Source organism: Hippocampus bargibanti, linkage group LG05 (genome assembly GCF_051943395.1).
Source record: "Hippocampus bargibanti isolate YZ-2025 linkage group LG05, ASM5194339v1, whole genome shotgun sequence".
Taxonomy (NCBI): Eukaryota; Metazoa; Chordata; class Actinopteri; order Syngnathiformes; family Syngnathidae; genus Hippocampus; species Hippocampus bargibanti.
Genome location: NC_142738.1, coordinates 3416704 through 3437269, shown reverse-complemented (window position 1 = coordinate 3437269; position 20566 = coordinate 3416704). Strand labels below are relative to the sequence as shown.

The 20566-nt window shown below is 40.9% G+C and overlaps 2 protein-coding genes across 2 annotated transcripts in view; both read left to right on the top strand.

The window, feature by feature from the left end:
* The first annotated feature begins 230 nt into the window (after positions 1-230).
* On the top strand, positions 231-20459 carry LOC148897532 (uncharacterized). Its single transcript, XM_088995858.1, has 9 exons — positions 231-669; positions 875-951; positions 1545-1763; positions 1891-1952; positions 4928-4984; positions 5962-6104; positions 10411-10487; positions 10651-10785; positions 19590-20459. Coding segments are annotated over exons 1-9 (966 nt in total). The 5' UTR covers positions 231-668; the 3' UTR covers positions 19785-20459.
* LOC148897530 (uncharacterized) overlaps positions 19794-20566 on the top strand; it is a 68057-nt gene continuing 67284 nt past the window's right edge. Inside the window, exon 1 of the mRNA XM_088995857.1 lies at positions 19794-19799. The gene's annotated coding sequence lies outside the window, so the exon portion shown is untranslated. The remainder of the gene's footprint in view (positions 19800-20566) is intronic.

Here is a 20566-nt window from a genome sequence, read left to right as displayed (position 1 = left end):
GTGCTACGGAAAAGGATTAGAGCAATTGAAGAAAAAAAATACGGTTGGAAAATTTCTCTAATCCTCTTCCGTATTACGGTAGAGGATTGTTGCTCAACCCCTTTTCTATTATTTCTCTACTTTTCTGGCCAATTGTTATTTGGGGAGATTTTTTCGTTACACGTGTGCTTTACACTCCACACCAGTAGTTGGCAGTGTTGCATTTCCACGTTTATGGCCAAGCACTATAAACACTACAAGGAGGCGAAGAAAAAGAACGCCGTCATGCGTAAACGTGGATTAAATGACGTTAAAATCCCAAAACACGTGTACAAATAGTAGGGGATACGTTTTGTTCGGTGATCAGCTATTGAATCCATTAGATTATTTCTCCGTTTTTCAGTGATGTTCCTCCTGTCGGGGGTTTCTACTTCCTTATGCGAAACGTCATTCCTTATGCGATGTTATGCTAACTAGCTAACGTATGCTAACGTGCAGGCTAGTTGCCAACGTTGGCAGTTTACGCATAAAACTGACAAGATACAGCGATTCAGGATTAGGGGAAAGTGCGGCTATAGAAATCTTTTTGGGGAAATGCAACATCACTGAGACGAACGGTGATTGCTTCTTACATCCGTCGTACTGTCCTGATAAATCAGCGTGTCAGATCGCAGTAAATCTCCATCAAAAGTAAGTGAATGTTTGTTTGTATGCACATGTGTCGAGACCAGCGTGTGTTTCTAAGTAGTTTATGTAAATATATTGTACATTTGGTGATAGCTTGTCTTTTTAGTCTTCATCGAATTCATGGTTAAATCAGTGTAGGTTTGTTTAAATGTTACCTAACAATTGTGACCAAACTGCCATATTGCTTACAAAGTCGTCTCTTTTTCAGTGTCATACAGACAAAGGGTCCGCTCGTTGCGCTTGCGTTATGAACAACGCTACAACGAACCAGTAGACACAAGAGAGGTAAGATGGTGTTTTAATAGGACGCATTCAAATTGTTTTAAATTTCGGTGGTATTTGTTGTACTGTTATGCTATAAAGTTTTGCAATGAAAGTCACAGGGGAAGTTGTTTTGGTGAAGTGGCGTTCAAATAAAGTCTCACGTTTTTTTTCCCACAAGATGTGATGTTTCCAGAAGGGTGCTTCAGTTTGTCAGCCGTTTGGTACAATAACACACCACGTGCAGACACGGTTGACTGTCATGTTATCATTTACTCGTTGATCAATGACGTAATTGATCGGATCTACAAATAAGACATTACAGGAAACACAGCCTCGTTCATTTTCACCTTATCTGCTGCCATTGTACTGATATGCCTGAAAGCTAACGTGTAAAAGTTTTGTGCTGAGAGCCGGAAGTATTTGCCTTCCTCTTTTTTTGGTTGTTTTGAACTACAAAAGCAATTAAACATTGTTTTTCAATTATGTTCATATCTTGTTGCCCCCCAAAAAACAAAAACATGACCACCACGAGTTCATCACCAAACTAGACAGGACCAGTCATGGAATCTTTGTGCAAGAAATGCAACCATAGAGCAATGTGTATTTTTTTTCAGGTGACTGTGCACAGAGTGGTCAATATTTTTGAAAGGAACACTTTCCATCCACCAGAGGAGAACTATGACAGAGGATATGATCGTAACCCGTGGATTAACGACGACCCAATGTACACCAGCGATGATTGTCCCGAGAGCAATAATTATCCATCAGATCGATTTTTCAATGAAAACCCCAATTATGTCAGTTTCGACAACAACTCTCAACCCCCTCACCCGGTAAGACAAATCCTGGATTGTTGAAAATTTACATCTTCGTACTCAATTCTGACTATTTGAAATGAAAAACAATGCAGAGAACATTTTTATTTGTGTAATATTTTTCACCCCCTCGCCCATCTCTTAGGAGCCACACTGTCAACACCCACAATATGACAGGAATGACTTGAGGCATCAGATACGCTCAAGGTGATTAATATTACAGTGATACCTCGGTTTACGAACCCCTTGGCTTACGGACTTTTCGATTTACGAACGTGATATTTATGAAAATTTTACCTATGCATACGAACATTACCTTGGCATACGAACTTTTTTCGTACAAGGAGCTGCCTCAATGAGTGATGTGTCGTTCGAGGGCGACTGTTTTTGTCTTCCATTCCCCGCCCCCAGTCTTCGGTTAAAGCCACGTAATTGGTCAAGAACATAGCAGTGAGGGGGGTTTACGGATAGAGAGAGAGTGAAACCGTTCTCCAAAAAGAAAATGGCTGGCGACTTTTTTTTGTCCTCTATTCCCCGCCCCCAGTCTTCGGTTAAAGCCACGTGATTGGTCAAGAACGCAGCAGTGAGGGGAGGTGGTTTAAACATTAAAGAGACAGGCAGACGACAGTGTGAGAGTTTCAACTTTGATAGTTTAAAGGCAGAGTGTAGACTGCAAGGTTAAAATATCCCATCAATCAGGCTCCACAATTGCTCTCTGTACACTTAATGCAAAAAGCTATCAACCCAGCTAAACTAAACACAATTGATGAGGAACTAGATAAAATTATCACAGAGAAAGCACCTACAAGGGATCGTTCCTTAAGATGGTGAAAGAAGAAGGTTACGTTCCTCATCCCTAATGCGTGAAACGCTGGAAATAAACAATTTACAAAAATTGGCGGGTCACACACAATTTTTGGGGGACAGTAAATTGACATTTGTGTCAAAATATTTTTTTCAGAATGCCCCAAAAATGTTGCCAAGCTCATTCGACCTTCTGTCATCTGAGCTAGTTCTCTAGCTGGCTACCCAGCTAGCTATCTAGCTGGCTATTTAGTTATCTCGCTATCTATCTATTTAACTGGCTACCTAGCTAGCGATCTAGGTGGCTTCCTAGCTAGCGATATATTAGCTATCTAACTAGCGAGCTAGCTATCTATTAGTTACCTATTATCTAGCTATCTAACTTTCAATTTGAGTTATTCCGGGTTGAGTGAACGCTAGCGCGTGTGGCACCCACAGAAAAACTGATCCTGTGACTGTAAAGTCACCCTGAGAGTTTAGAAAGGCGCTTGCAAATGAAATGGATTATTATTATTATTACAGTAAAGTCTCGTTATATCGATATCGGATATATCGATAGTCCCGGTTATATCGATACTATTTCTATGCACGCACGGAGAAAATTACATGCAAACAGGGTCGGATATATCGATAGTCCCGGTTATATCAATATTTTTTCGGACTCCTTTGAATATCGATATAACGAGACTTTACTGTATTATTGTTATTATTATTGTTATTATTATTATTATTATTATTATTATCCATGACAAACTTTCAAAGAATCGACTGCAATATAAAAATGGCCCCAAGAGGGAGACAACGTTTCACTTTATATAAAAAAAAAAGTCAGCTTTGAGGGAGCAATGGACAACAGGAGGACCATTTCAGTGGATGTTTAGAAAGTCAGTATGCACTTTTTACTTTCATGAACAGACATGTTTAAAGATCGAATAAAGGGAGAACATATCTCCGGCATTTTTGGATAAAGATGACATACCTCAGGTGTTACATTTTGAAACATCCCTTTCATTAAACGTATACGATAAGTGCTTTGTGACTATCTGAACACCCTGCGTAATTGCAGAGCGTTGCTTAACTGCCTGTACATACCGGTTTAAAAACACACTGCTTTCATTGATTTTTGTCCTCCGTTTCACCCGTCCAACTCAAACGAGTCCCTACTAACTTCGGTTAAAAAAAAAATAAAATACAGAAAATATATTTGCAAGTGTTTCTTTGTGACCCCGCTGCTCGTAAACTTCGAGGCTTTCACCCCCAGACGGAGTCGCTAAGTCCAGCTGTTGTTAAACCCGTCGTCAACACACACATACACGCACACACTTCTCACCTCGGCAGCTTCAACGTAGCAGCGGTTTAGCCACTCCCCACCACCACCAACCCCACTACCACCAGCGGTCTCCTTTTCTAGGAGTCATACCAGGTGAGAATGAGGGACAAAGGGCACTAGTGTCTACACAGTCTGCCAAAGAACCCCAGTATCCACCCTTTGCCCCACTCTAACCCCCCAATTTCACCCCTCCCGACCGAGTTAAAACACCCACGCGTACCTCAGATATTTTCAGCGACACACCTCGGTTATAGTCTCACTGCATTAAATTGATATGTTTAAGTGCCGTACAGTGCCTTTGAGGGTTGCCATTTTTAGTGAGGCCATATTGCAAGTCAAATCAAGTGACGCGTACCCAATAATCACGCCGAATTTGAGGATTTCCCTCCTTTTGGCGACCAAAGGCCCAACCGCTGAATGTCAATGTAAGATTATCCTCAGCCATTACCTTTTTTGCCTCAGGGTAGTCCAAAGACGGATTCTCGTTCAACCGAAATGCGGTTTGCCATCAGACCGAAGACCCGACAACCAGGTGCCCGGCGGGACGAGCGCACCTCAACATCTGGATGCAGGCTGAATTGCGGCGCAATGGCTTCACAGCTTTCAGCGGTTGAATAATGCGCGGAAGTGGGGTTTGCCGCAAATCCGGTGACAGAACCCTGTGACTTCAGCTCTATATTTGGGTCTAATTAAACAGCGCTTTCAATCGAGGACAGACTGCTGACTTGAAAATTGGTCCTAAGTTGAAAATTGGTCCTTTTGACGTGTTCCAAAAGGGCCAAAAGTGGAAGATTGCCTCCATTCCGCAAATTGATCCATGTGCCCTACTGGCGCTGAATTTAAATCTGTGGTTGAGTCTTCTACTCGTACTTTTTGCATCGCCCAATCATTATCCACTTTCCCTCCGAAAACCTGTAATAATGAAGCTGGGGAGTTTTCGATTAATTGTGAGTTCTGTTCTCAAACCCGCTGGTTTTATCTGTCTTTTTTTTTTTTTTTTTAATCAGCAGCACCCAATTCGTAACTAGTTCTATGTTGTGTATTATAGGAAAAATGGCCGACCCGGTCCATATTTCAACAACAGGGGACGCGGCCACTCTCAAAAGTAAGTAATAATAATAATAATACTTTTGATTTCTAAGCACCTTTCAAAACGCTCACGGTCACTTTACAGTCATAGGATCAGTTTGTTTTTCTGTGGGTGAGCACCGGCTGCCATAAGTCCTTTTACTTTTAACCCGTAACTCAGGAGTGGCCAACATTTTTTCCCAACTCCTACACACTCAAGCAACAACCAAAACCGCCCCGAACACGGACATATTTTTAATGAGAATACAGACGCTCCCCGACTTACGAACATTCGAGTTACAAACAACGGTACATACGAATGTTTTTACCAACGAATGTTTTTACCAACGAACGTTTTTACCTACAAATGTTTTTGCCAAGGGATTCTGGCCACGATCCGCCAAGCTCGGTTACGATTGGCTGCGTAGAGTATGTGGGCGGGAAGGAAATCCCTCTTCCCAGTTGATGCTCCAGGAGGACGTGATGCATAACAGAAAGTAATGGCTGCTGGCACGTAATTACGTTTCAGCAGCTTCCGTAATGGCTTACGGAAGACCCAAGGATATATGTTGTATACAGTAGGGGTGAATTTATTTTACGACTGTTAGAGCCTCTGTGTTTTATACGAAATATAGCAATGAAGCAACTTACGAAAAAATTCACCTTACGAACGACTGCTCAGAACGTATCTCGTTCCTAAGGCAGGGAGGACCTGTAAACAAAAAAAAAACATCTGAACCGCTCTCAACACTCACTGCAATTGGAAACCACTGCTAGCTAACAATTTCCTGTGATGCAATTTATGTGCCGTCACGGGTTAAAGGTCACCTTTTCCTCTACTTTATAAAACTGCATGAACTCTTAACAACATATTCTCATTGGTGTGAACATTTTCATGACTTGGGTTTGACCTGTTCCAATAAAAATAAATGAATAAATAAATAAAATAAAACCCCTGCTGTGATGCCCAGGTACAAGCTTGACTTGACTTGACTAAGCTATGCTTAATTTCAGTCGACAGGCCAGTGATCAATTCAGGCACTCGCAGAATGTGAAAGGAGAGTCGGCACGCTCAACTGCAAAGAAGAAAAAGCAGTCACCTGCTGTAAAGAACGTCTCTCCCAAGTCCGACAAAGCTTCCGCACACGCTCCAAAAAGTAAGCCTTTATTTTTGCGGCTCTTGACAATCTGAGGCGATGGATTGGAGTCGGCCACGTTACCACCACGAAACGTTTCATTTCAAAATCGATATTGCTCATTCCCGTACTTCTACTTAGAAACGTCTCCTCATACCAAATGTTCAAGTTACAAAATGCCTCAACAGGAAAATATGGCCTCTACTTATGAAAGAAATTTCAAGATAGTTAAAAATACAACGTGAGCTGCTTGTCGAATACTTCTGCTCTGCCATTGGCTACTATCGAGCTAACTCATTCACAAATGTATTTGACGGATATGACGTCGAGCGCCATTCACGAATTTGAGAATGAGGGACAAAGGGCACTAGTGTCTACACAGTCTGCCAAAGAACCCCAGTATCCACCCTTTGCCCCACTCTAACCCCCCAATTTCACCCCTCCCGACCGAGTTAAAACACCCACGCGTACCTCAGATATTTTCAGCGACACACCTCGGTTATAGTCTCACTGCATTAAATTGATATGTTTAAGTGCCGTACAGTGCCTTTGAGGGTTGCCATTTTTAGTGAGGCCATATTGCAAGTCAAATCAAGTGACGCGTACCCAATAATCACGCCGAATTTGAGGATTTCCCTCCTTTTGGCGACCAAAGGCCCAACCGCTGAATGTCAATGTAAGATTATCCTCAGCCATTACCTTTTTTGCCTCAGGGTAGTCCAAAGACGGATTCTCGTTCAACCGAAATGCGGTTTGCCATCAGACCGAAGACCCGACAACCAGGTGCCCGGCGGGACGAGCGCACCTCAACATCTGGATGCAGGCTGAATTGCGGCGCAATGGCTTCACAGCTTTCAGCGGTTGAATAATGCGCGGAAGTGGGGTTTGCCGCAAATCCGGTGACAGAACCCTGTGACTTCAGCTCTATATTTGGGTCTAATTAAACAGCGCTTTCAATCGAGGACAGACTGCTGACTTGAAAATTGGTCCTAAGTTGAAAATTGGTCCTTTTGACGTGTTCCAAAAGGGCCAAAAGTGGAAGATTGCCTCCATTCCGCAAATTGATCCATGTGCCCTACTGGCGCTGAATTTAAATCTGTGGTTGAGTCTTCTACTCGTACTTTTTGCATCGCCCAATCATTATCCACTTTCCCTCCGAAAACCTGTAATAATGAAGCTGGGGAGTTTTCGATTAATTGTGAGTTCTGTTCTCAAACCCGCTGGTTTTATCTGTCTTTTTTTTTTTTTGAATCAGCAGCACCCAATTCGTAACGAGTTCTATGTTGTGTATTACAGGAAAAATGGCCGACCCGGTCCATATTTCAACAACAGGGGACGCGGCCACTCTCAAAAGTAAGTAATAATAATAATAATAATACTTTTGATTTCTAAGCACCTTTCAAAACGCTCACGGTCACTTTACAGTCATAGGATCAGTTTGTTTTTCTGTGGGTGAGCAGCGGCTGCCATAAGTCCTTTTACTTTTAACCCGTAACTCAGGAGTGGGCAACATTTTTTTCCCAACTCCTCAAGCAACAACCAAAACCGTCCCGAACACGGACATATTTTTAATGAGAATACAGACGCTCCCCGACTTACGAACATTCGAGTTACAAACAACGGTACATACGAATGTTTTTACCAACGAATGTTTTTACCAACGAACGTTTTTACCTACAAATGTTTTTGCCAAGGGATTCTGGCCACGATCCGCCAAGCTCGGTTACGATTGGCTGCGTAGAGTATGTGGGCGGGGAGGAAATCCCTCTTCCCAGTTGATGCTCCAGGAGGACGTGATGCATAACAGAAAGTAATGGCTGCTGGCACGTAATTCCGTAATGGCTTACGGAAGACCCAAGGATATATGTTGTATACAGTAGGGGTGAATTTATTTTATGACTGTTAGAGCCTCTGTGTTTTATACGAAATATAGCAATGAAGCAACTTACGAAAAAATTCACCTTACGAACGACTGCTCAGAACGTATCTCGTTCGTAAGGCAGGGAGCGTCTGTAAACAAAAAAAAAAAAAACATCTGAACCGCTCTCAACACTCACTGCAATTGGAAACCACTGCTAGCTAACAATTTCCTGTGATGCAATTTATGTGCCGTCACGGGTTAAAGGTCACCTTTTCCTCTAATTTATAAAACTGCATGAACTCTTAACAACATATTCTCATTGGTGTGAACGTTTTCATGACTTTGCTTTGACCTGTTCCAATAAAAATAAATGAATAAATAAATAAAATAAAACCCCTGCTGTGATGCCCAGGTACAAGCTTGACTTGACTTGACTAAGCTATGCTTAATTTCAGTCGACAGGCCAGTGATCAATTCAGGCACTCGCAGAATGTGAAAGGAGAGTCGGCACGCTCAACTGCAAAGAAGAAAAAGCAGTCACCTGCTGTAAAGAACGTCTCTCCCAAGTCCGACAAAGCTTCCGCACACGCTCCAAAAAGTAAGCCTCTATTTTTGCGGCTCTTGACAATCTGAGGCGATGGATTGGAGTCGGCCACGTTACCACCACGAAACGTTTCATTTCAAAATCGATATTGCTCATTCCCGTACTTCTACTTAGAAACGTCTCCTCATACCAAATGTTCAAGTTACAAAATGCCTCAACAGGAAAATATGGCCTCTACTTATGAAAGAAATTTCAAGATAGTTAAAAATACAACGTGAGCTGCTTGTCGAATACTTCTGCTCTGCCATTGGCTACTATCGAGCTAACTCATTCACAAATGTATTTGACGGATATGACGTCGAGCGCCATTCACGAATTACTTTGGGTTTTTTTTTTTTTTCTTGCTTGGGTGCCGATAAAGTGCTGGCCAGACATCTGACAATGTTTTTCCCTTCCACAAGGGAGCAGCGTTTCCCGTTATTTTAATGTTAGCACCTTGTCAGCTGTTGTTAAAGTGCTATATAAACCCGTATGTATGTATTTTGGACATTCGCCCTCATTTCAAGCTCATATAACTCCAGACCCGTATGATTTAGGAATGATCTTTTTTTTCTGATAAAAGAAGAGAGTCTAATGTTTCTTGCAATGCATTGAATGTTTATGTAGTCCTAAAACGTAACATTCTGTGGGTCCTGGAATTCGAGTGACAATGACAAAAACCAGGGCAGTAGAGTGGACACATTTATGCATGTCTGGCAGTAAATGAGTTAAAAGTTAAATGACTGGGATTCTTATTTATTTTTTATTCATATTGTGTACAATTTTATTTTTTTGTACTATTATATAATTATAACAACCATTTGCTGCATACTTTGATGCATGTTTATGTTTCATAAAACATACAGTAAAGTCTCGTTATATCGATATCCAGACTATCGATTATAGTTTGGATTTTCTCCGTGCGTGTAGAAATGTATCGAACTATCGATCCGATAGATAGGACTTTTATATCAGATTTTAGGGACTGTTGGAACCGATTAGGGCTTTTCAATGGCGTCTTGACTTCCAAAATTCTCATGTTGGAACATTTCTTCCAGAACTAATTAATTTTGCAAGTAGAGGTACCACTGTATGTTGTGGAAAAATAAATATCGATATGCGTTTTTGAATTGTTTTATGTTTGAAAATACCTTATGCTAATGAATGAATGAATATAAACGAAACATCCAGTGAGACAAAATCGATGAAGCTTCTGTGTTTTCTGATGGCGCTTCTAATGCAAGGTGGTCACAAGTTAACATGTTAATGGCATGAACTTCACATGCCCTTTTTTGTGAGTTTGGCGAAGAGGTAGCGTTAGCTCTTTTTTTTTGGCTTTGACTTGACAACACGACCTCCTTCATGAGCAAGTCGTTAGCGCACGGTTCAACGGTGTCACAGGGATCACATCGGGTGCCTCGGTTTCACGTGTTCCCTTTGGACTTTTTACAAGATTCTGCCAAACCTGTTTCGGGAAAAAAAAGATGGTTTCAGTCGATTCGACGCGGCAAAGGTCATTAGACTCAAACCAAGTCATTTAGTTTTGCTTTGATTGCTTAGCCGCGCAAGCATATTTATGTGCCGAAAATGGCGTTCTTTGTTGTGCCAAGCGTTTGAAGATGCAATAAACCAGCGAGAAAACATTTGTACCTCCCATCTCCATCTGGAACACTAATTAGGCCAGTAAAGCATGCTGAAATGGAGTTCTGGTGAATTTTCTGTGCGTCCTTCTTGCTCCCAAGCTCACAGGGGCAATGAATGAATAACCTTTTTGAAACTTTTTGCTTGGGTGACCCTAGGTACCAAATAACCAAACGCTGACCCCGCCCGGTCACCCGCCCATTTTCCATTGTTTTAATTTGTTTTTTGTTTTTTTTAATTAGCTAAGCCTCCGACAGTACCAACCCCACCCCCAAGTGTCCCGGAAGAAGAACCTACCCAATCATCTTCATCAATCACGGTAAATAATCGCATTTCTATCTTCAGAGCCACTCAGTGTTGGCTCTGCTTGCTGTTGACGCATGTACAAAAACGCAAATCTGGTTGTGTCTGTTTTATTTGGAATGTCTTTGAAATCAGTACTGTGAGCTCGGTCGTTGACACATGACCTTTTACCCGGTCAGGAAAAGCCCTGTGATTCCGTACCCGAAAAGGAGGAGGTGCCTCCTGTAAACGCGGAGCCTGACACGACCCAAAATCAAGAATTAAAGGAGCGACGGTCGGAGGCCATTAAAGCCAAGGCTCTGGAAATCGAAAAGGTGACTTTTTGCTCCATAATAAATAAATAGCACTTAAAGGACAACCAACATCACTTTTTTGTTTCCTAACTGGCACCAGAAAATCGTTTTATAGCATTTAAAATACCCGAAACACGCAGGCTGATATTTTTTAGTGAAATGCAAAACACCAATAAAAATGACTTAAAGTGTCCAAAATCTGCAAAAAAATTAGCTGCGAATTGGGCATTTTCAGAAAGTTCATCCTATCTACTGATCCTGTGACTGTAAAGTGACCTTGAGAGTTTTGAAAGGCGCTTAGAAATGAAATGTATTATTATTATTATTATTACTTGATATCTAATTCAAAACGGATTCTTTTCTTACAGACAGTGTATTGTAGTTGTTCAAATACCTGACATGTTTCGGCGTATACTTCCGCCTTCGTCAGAGTCTGACATGTCAAAAATCTGTCAGTCCTGGAATTCGAGTGACAATGACAAAAACCCTGGCACTGGAGTGGACACATTTTTGCACATGTCTGGCAGTGTATGAGTTAACTGTAATGACAATGGTACCTCTGTTTAAAAAAATAATTAGTTCTGGAAGAAATTTGCCAAGTGGAAAATATTTGTAAACCAATGCATATTTTCAATGTAAATGCCCTAATCTGTTCCAATCCCCCTAAAATTTAGACATAAATGTTTAAGTATAAAAATGTGAATGTTGGTTGTCATCATGATCTTCTCGGTGTTTCTTCGAGCCCAAATAACAAAAAGGGTGTATAGTGTACAACACCACCTGCCCCCTCCTTGGTTTCAAAATGCCAGTCAGCAAAGTCGCTAAGCCCTGCTATTTAGCGTCGCGCGTTCCACCTCCGCCCCTCGGTCCCTCCGCTCTGCGATACGTGCCACTTATCCATTCCTGTTGAAGCGGTGCAGGAATTGGCCCGCGGGATGTCAGGCGGGCCACCCACGCCGCGCTACGTCTTTTTTAGCATGAATATGCACATGCTCACCCCGCCATTTCCCAGCCGACGAAGGGTGGGAACTAACGGGCGAGCGCTCCGATGCTTTTTAGGGGAACATCTGCCCCTCCGAACTGTACGGATCAGATCGCGGGCGAAATCGGTTGTGTAGCTTGTAAAATTAGACCGTAATTCTCATCTCAGAAACCATACGTTCTTTATTTTCATTCCGATCTGTTTTGTTTTTTTCAGCGTCTATTCTGGAGTTAAGAAACAGTCGTTAAACCTTAAACAAATACATCATGCCCGTAACTGGCATGATTTAAAAAAAAATCTGCATGCCTCATTCATGATGTCATAAATGCTCAGAGGCGATACAGACGTACAGAACAAGCGATCCTACGAGATAACGCTCTGAAAATGCCCGTCGGAAATTCGGGGTTGATTCTTCAAGTGGGCCGGGGGGGGGGGGCTGATGAAACTTTTCACAATGCGTTCCCTCTTGAAGATGTTGGCTTCAAGAGGCGGCTTTTAATAATGCCCTAATGTGTAGCAGCCTTCAATTAGCATGCTTGTTATGCAGGACCCCTGCTTGCCTCGTTCGAGCCTCACATGTGAGGGGCGTATGTGTAATCTCAACCAGGGCCCCAATTTTCCAACCCCCCACCCTGTGTCCCTTTCGTACCCTTGGGTATGTTCACAATTTAGACCTCCACAAACATCCGATTTGGGTTGAAGCCCACCTTTTTTTTAAGACTCTCTGGGCTTCTGACCCATTTTAGGACCTTAGCGTTGGCTTGAATCGGAATCAAAAAGCCTTTAATAGTCCAACCACGGAGAAATTTGCAATCTACAGCAGCAAAATTCAAATGGATGGGGTGGGGGGTCAAAAGAAGAAAAACATAAGAACTATACATAGTGCAAATGATAAAAATACAAAATAAAACCGTATAATACATTCCAGAAACCTGTTGGAAAAAAAAAAAGATAAAAAATGATAATCCATGTCTGCTTTTTTTATTTTAATTTTATCATGACTAAACAATCCAAACACGGCTGCTCACAATGGAACGCTACACGAGGATAATGTGTTGATCACAATGAGACACGACACAAGGAAGTGACGTACAGTGATACCCCAGCTTACGAACGCTTTAGTTTACAAACTTTTCACCTTACAAACATTAAATTCGCGAGAATATAATCTTGGCATACCAACTAGTTTTCGGCAAACGAACCAAACCACACGGAGCGCCACAGTGGCTGCCGCACTAGTTTTCGGCGGAAGAACGCCAAACCACACGGTCGAACAGCGCCACGGTGGTTGGCAGACTAGTTTTCATCACACCTTTCCTTGAGTGCATACTTGGTTTGTTATCAAGGATACTTTTGCTATGATGGGACCGAAACAGACCCCACCACAGGCTAGTGTTCAGCCGAAGAGAAACACAAACGAGGTGTGCCTTTGTGTGGCTTAGCAGGATAGTTTTAAGACATTTTTCGTATAAAATTATGTTTTATGGGGACCTGGGAACAGATTATTCTCATTTTTTAATGGTTTCTTATGGAAAATCAATGTTTGGCAGACAAACTTTTTACCTCCACACACTTTCTGGGAACCAATTAAGTTTGTAAGCTGACGTATCACTGTATAAGCGGTGCATTCAGGTGCGCTCAGTTTGGTCGAAAACCCATTTTCAGTTGTAAACCGAGGCATATAAAACCTAAAATTTTTGGTCAAAAATCAAATTGGTGGAGAACCAAGATATTGGAAACCCGAGGTTTGACTGTACATTGGTAAAAAAAAAGTAAAAGTCAGCTTTATTGTCAAATATGCTAATATGCATGACATACAGCACAGATGAAATGACTGTCCTCTCGGACCCAGCGTGCAAGGAACTTATAATTACTCTGACAGACATAATAAACACGAAAACGCCAATTCACCCGCCACCATATTGGAAAAAAACAAAATAACAAATAATATGACAACACAAAGACACAGTGAGTCATTCATTCTTCAGCACTTGCTGTACCCTCTTTGTGACATGAAACAGTCACATCAGCTTTGTTGTTTTTTTTAGCCATTTTTTCTCATTCTATTTAACCCTGCCCACGTTGTCTCACTTTTGGTTTCCGTTTTACTCATTTGCGTACATGGTTAAAAAAAAAGTTGAAATGCCACCTGAGCTTTCAGCTGTGTCATGTTTAAACACTGTTAAAAATGACCAATAGAAGAAACAAGAAACAATCCTCCTCTAAGATGTGGTCGCACCCGCGGTACATCGCGCGTGTACCTCAGGGTGGTGAGGACTGTTATTATGCGGATCAAACGCAAAGCCCCAGTCTTGGGTGGGGCGTATTTCTCTCCTTTGCGGCCGACTCGTCTGTGAGCTTTGTGCTCACAGACGAGTTGTAAGGAGAGAATGGCAAATATTCCAGTTGCGTTGATAGCTGTAATGAATCCTTTCTCCTACCAGTCATTTCCATTCTGTAATTTCCCTCCTGCATGAGTAAAACCCCTGAAAAAAAGTGGTTTGGAATGCAGGAATGGGGTAATTCAACGTCTTTATGGACATGCTGAATCTAGTTGAGCCAAAGAATTTAAATAAGGAGATTGAAGCATAAAATATAAGTTGAGCTATTCTTTTAGAACACTCCATACACACACACACACACAGACTGTGGCTATTATTTAAAGGACAACCAACGTCACTTTTTTGTTTCCTAACTGACATCAGAAAAACGTTTTATAGCATCTAAAATACCCAAAACACGCAGTATGATATTTTTATTCAAATGCAAAACCCCAATAAAAATGACTTAGTGTCCAAAATCTGCAAAAAAATTGAGCTGCGAATTGGGCATTTTCAGAAAGTCCCGCCCCCAGTTCGTGACGTCACGCCAAGACGTCTTGCATTGCTGAAGAATCAAAACAATGGCTTCAGATTCAGAGAATATGCTTTCTTGTTACACATCCAGTTATGAATATGATTCGAATAGTTCTGAAGAGGAAAGCATACATGTTTGCAATCGATTAAAGAAGTCCTTCTGTGTCATTTTGAGGCATCTGGACTGCAATGTAGCGTCCCAAAAAAGAGGCAGAAAAATGGCGACCAGCTCCTGTGAGGAATGAATCAGCCCGTTTCCACAGGCTGATAAATTTCTTCCATGGAGCTTGGACGCCCTCTTCTGGCGGCTTTTGGGTGGAACACGAGGTTTTCAGACCAAACAAGTACAGCAAAATACATTGACGTGATGGAAGGACTGCTACAATGTGTCTTTTTTCGGTCAGGGGGAGGTCCTTTCATGACGTCACGTACGGACTCGTCACCAACTCAAAAACAAGACTTCCTGAATGTTCAGCGCGAGTCTTGAAACATAAAATATAGCTATATGCGGTGGGATCTTATTAAAATACGCTCAGTAGAAGTCTTTTGAAGCCATTTTACAAATTATGGACACAACTTGTCCGGAGACGTCGGTTGTCCTTTAAACTTTCATGAAACAATAGCAAGACGTTATATATATATATCAATAAATCAAATATTTCTGCATATAAATAATCGAGCATACTGACTGACAAAAAGTAATCATTTTTTTAAATCTTTTTTTTTCCTTCTCACTAACTGCAGTCGTTGCTATTTATTTAACTCATTCACTGCCATTCACAAATTTATTCGGAAATTTAAAATGTGACGTAGTAGCGCCATTCCCGAATTTGTTCGGGTTTTGTTTTCATGCATGGGTGCCGATAAAGCACTGGCCAGACCTGTGGCAATGTTTTTTTTTTTTTTTTCATTCCATAAGGATGCAGCGGTACCCTTTTTTGAAATTTTAGCGCATTGTTCCAGCTTCCGCTGTTGCTAAAGTGCTATGTAAACCAATATATATGTGTCGCATTGTATTTTGTATATGCACCCCCATTTCAAGCTCAGATAACTCCGGACTCATATAACTTCGGAAATAACTCTAAAACATGGCGTGGAGTGCCATTCCCAAATTTGTGCGGGTTTTGATTTTTCTGTGGGTGGGGGGGTGTCGATAAAGTGCTGGTCAGACCTCTGGCAATGACTGTTCATTACCATTTGCATTTTGGACAGCCACACCCATTTCAAGCTCAGATAACTCTCGTCTCAACTCATATAATTTAGGAATTAACATTTTTTACTGATGAAAAAAGAGATTCTAAAGTTTCTTACACTGAATTGAATATTCATGTAGTCCTAAAACTCAATATTGTGTGGGTCCTGGAATTCGAGTGCCAATGACAAAAACCCTGGCACTCGAGTGGAGATAATTTTTGCACATGTCTGGCAGTGAATAAGTTAATATGCAATCATGTCATTATTATTTTCAGTATTGCATCTTATTTTTACTTTTCTCAGATTTGGGATACACGTATACAGATACTCTTAAATATTTAATAATAATAATAATAATAATAATAATAATACATATAATTTCTAAGCGCCTTTCAAAACTCCCAAGGATACTTCACAGTCACTGGATTTTTTTTTTTTGCGAGTGAGCAGTGGCAGCCTTTAAGTTAATTGTTAAATATCAATGATTATGCTGTGGTACGTGATGTGTTATTTTTGTCTTTAAAAAAAAAAATCCCCCCAGCGACTCCCTCCCCCGCTCGATCTATGCCTGGTAGTCACATTATCTTTGCGTTTCATTCCAGACGTCATCGTAATTGTTCCTGCGGTCTGCCATGAGTTAAGCTTCCTATAATTCAACCCCCGCAGTCGAAAGATGACGCCGTTTGAATAGAGAGATTACATTATCCCTTTCACTCTTGTCAGTTAATGTGTTGGGCCCATCTGAAATTGATTCTTTTGTGTTTTTCGCAAAGGCTTTTCCGACCAAAATTCAAACGGATGTGCCCTCAATGATAAAAGGCTTCACCAAAACACGAAAAGTAACAATCACTCGCCGTTTTTCGGATAACTGACGCATTCCAGGAAGCGAGACCGCCTGAACCTCACGGTCTGCTCAAGATGTTAAACATTCAGTCAAGTTGACAAGCTTCAGCTCGTGTTTTCTTTGCATCCAACGTTGTATTTTCCGAACTCTTCCACCAAATTTATTTTTGGGATGCAATCGTCTTGTGGTCCTCAATGGTTGTTCTCACAATGGTTTGCGTCCCAGTACCAGTACGCTAAGTCGACCATTGCTATGTGTGGCTAAGGGTGTTTCTGTGTTGTCTAAGCAACGGTCTCAGGCAATAGAATAGGTTGAAAAACTTCTGTTGATTTGGATTAATGAAAATCTGCTTGCGGGGGACCGTTTGAGTGAGTGTATTATCGCCGAGAAAGCATGGCAACTTCACTCGGCTATCATCAAGAGGCAACTACATCAACGACCATCACAAAGGTAAATAAAACAACTTTATTATATAGTATCAGAATCTGATTCTGAAAGGTCAATAAAATGAATTTATTATATAGTACAGTTTATTTCTTTAATTACAATATAATATCACATTTACTATACATGAAATGGTATATTTTGTTTAGTTTTAAGGCTTATTTCGTAGAAAAATTGTTTTATGGGGACCTGGGAACGGATTATTCTCATTTTTAATGGTTTCTTATGGGAAATAAATGTTTGGCAGACGAACCTTTCGCCTTACACACACTTTTTGGGAACAAATTAAGTTTGTGAGCTGAGGTATCACTTTATTCCAATTTTTTTCTGAGGTAATTTATTTTTTTTAACATGGGTTTGGCCATTAAACAGGTTTACAGGTCAAGTTGATCTGAACTGCAATCGGTCATCCTTGGTGGCGGACCAGCATGTCCGAGCTTGCCTCCTTACCTGGCTGGCAAAAGCCATACCCGGTTCTCCCCTATTGCCCCGCCCCTTTCCCCACCAAAAAAAAAAAAGTTGTTAGCTCGCACCTGGGACACCTACAAAGATCTTAACAGCCTCTTTCAGTCAGCAGTAAAGTCCTCAGGGTATTGTGAAGGGATTGTTACAGTGTGGTGAGAAAGAATGCCGCAGTCAAGACAAAAAAAATCTTGTTCGCTCGTAGGCCAGCCTTCGCCTTGCCTGCGCTAACGTGCACATGTTCACACACCTGTTTTGCGAAATACGGCACTTTAGCTAGGAGGTAACGTGGGGGCGTTCAGGAAGCTCACCTTCTACGAGAAGCCGCGCTTAAATTTAAACAGCTGCCCGATGCTACACAGCAATTTTTCTTCTTCCTTCTGCTCTACAAAAGAGTGCTAGGTGGTAGAAATTAAAGCTAACATCTTCTTCTTTTCCTTTCGGCTTTTCCCTTCAAGGGGTCGGTCGCCACAGCGAATTAGTAACCTCCATCTTCAGAGGTTTGACTGGCATGTTTGTTTTGGCCAAGCTTTTACGTCGGATGCCCTTCCTGACACAACCATCTGAATTCATCCGGGCTTGGGACCGGCACAAGAAGACATTAGCTTATGTTCCCTTGTGGCTACAGAATAAGCAACTGAAAATGCTGAGTAAAAGGCTCCCAAACACAAAATGGTCATCGGCACAGCAAAATTCAAAAAAAACAAAACTATACTCACCATTTGCAACAGAGTGCTAGGAGGTAGAAATTAAATGTAACTATAAAACTAAATGTTTCATATGATATTGAAGAGGAAAAAATAATAATAATACAGATCTTCACAGGTTTTCAATGCGCTTGGTAATTTCTGTCCGGTGATCCGTTTGTCCAATTTTCAGGTTAATAGTATGCTTGTGGGATAAAAATGTAATTAATTTGTCAATAAATATGAAGGAAACTATATGTGTGCAACACAGCAGCTGCAATTTCTTAGTTTTCTTAACCAACAATTGATGCCATTGATCAATGGGTGAATACAAGACATTACAGTTGATTGCGAAATCCGCATTAAAAAAAAAAAAAAAAAAAAAAACGCGGCTTTTGCTGAAGTTTTTGCTTTGGTGCACCCATTTTTTTTCCTTATATCCACCAATGCAAATTTTTCCATCCGATTTTTCCACTGCATATTCAGCAGAGTGGTTTTGTACGTTCACTTTTTATTGTATTTTTTTTTTAATTACATTTAATGTATTTATTTTTCAATTTTTTTTTTTACCAATTTTTTTTTACATGTTTTTTTTTTTTACTCAGAATCTGGTCAGTGTGTTTTGTATTTTTTGCAATTCCACATCGCGGATAACTTAAAAGTATTGCAGTTTCACATGCCTTGTTTCGAATGCTGGTTGGGACTTTTCATTAACTCATTCGCTGCCATTCCCGAATATATTCGGGAATTGAAAACATGTCGTGAAGCGCCATTCTCGAATTTGTTCTGTTTTTTTTCTGTTTCTTGTGTGGGTGTGCCGATAAATGACGCTCTGGTCAGAACTCTGGCAATTTTTCCTTCCTTTTGTCCATGTTAGCGCTTTGATACAGCTTCAACTGTTGTTAAAGCGCTATATAAGTCAATATGTATGTATTGAATTTTATTTTGTACGGCCGTCCCCCTTTTCAACCCAAGATAACTCCAGACCCATATAACTTAGGAATTAACTTTTTTTCTGACGAAAGAAGTGTGTCTGTTTTTTTATGGTGCATTGAATGTTTATGTAGTCCTAAAACTCAATATTCTGTCGGTCCTGAAATTTGAGTGAAAATGACAAAAACCCTGGCACTGGAGTGGACACATCTTTGCACATCGTCTGGCAGTGAATGAGTTAATTGACAAATCAATTCCGTGCATATTCTGTTTTTGGGTCAGTATTTTGAACTAACTCAGACTTTAACCTCGTTTAATTTTCCATCACTTGTACTCACACTGTCACCCAAAAAGATGGCCGCCCAGCGCACTACACCAATGGATATATCTTTTTTCAAACCATGCTGTTTTCTATTTACGTGCAGCATTACAGACAGGATTGTGAAACCTTCGTCACAGTGGTGAAGATGTTGGTGTCGAAGGAGCCCACTCTGGAGGATCTTCTTCACAGTGCCCTGAATGCAAACTTGTCAGAGATGAAACAGCGCTGTTTTGCTGCTCTCAGGCACTATCTGAAAGAACTCGATGAGGTGCTGGTGGTGTCAGACAATACGACTTAACGCGACCATCTGGCGGTGAGGGTTTATTTTTTCTTCTTTTTTCAGAACGCTGTTTCGATGGAATGGTAAGATTTTTTTTGGGGATGGGGGCAAATCCCTTTTTTTAATTTCAGATTTAGATCTTGCCATCAAGTTGCTTACAGCTGCACTTTTCCACTGTTGCATTAAAACGGGTGAGCCGAGAGTGTTATTTTTAGCACAAAAGTACACTGAAAAGGGTGGTGTTTATTTTGAAAAATATTTCATGGTGAAAGTTTAATTGTGTTCTATCTCACCAATGACGTTGTTGATCCCCCAGATAAAAGTTAATGCGTGAAAATTTTACCGATGGCTATACACGGAAATATCACACCGGAATTAGTAGAAGATGGACATATTTTAAGGTTACATCAAATTGAATAGCTATTTTGAGTGCCTTGCTTCAACGATGACGATTTTCCCCCTATCTTGCCGTAAACTACAATGTAGGGAAGAAACTTCCGTGCAATTTCTTCAACCTTGTTTGACCTTTAACCCCACCCTATATGCTGACTGCCCAAATAATGCTCGATTGCTCATTCAACACCAACAGTTTTGCATCTTATGTCATCAACCACTCAGAACAGTATTGCGGGACCAATCGAAAGTACAGTAAAGTCTCGTTATATCGATATTCAAGGGAGTCCGAAAAATATCGATATAACCGGGACTATCGATATATCCGACTGTTTGCATGTAACAGAAATATATCGCGGACTATCGATATATCCGATATCGATATAACGAGACTTTACTGTAGCTAC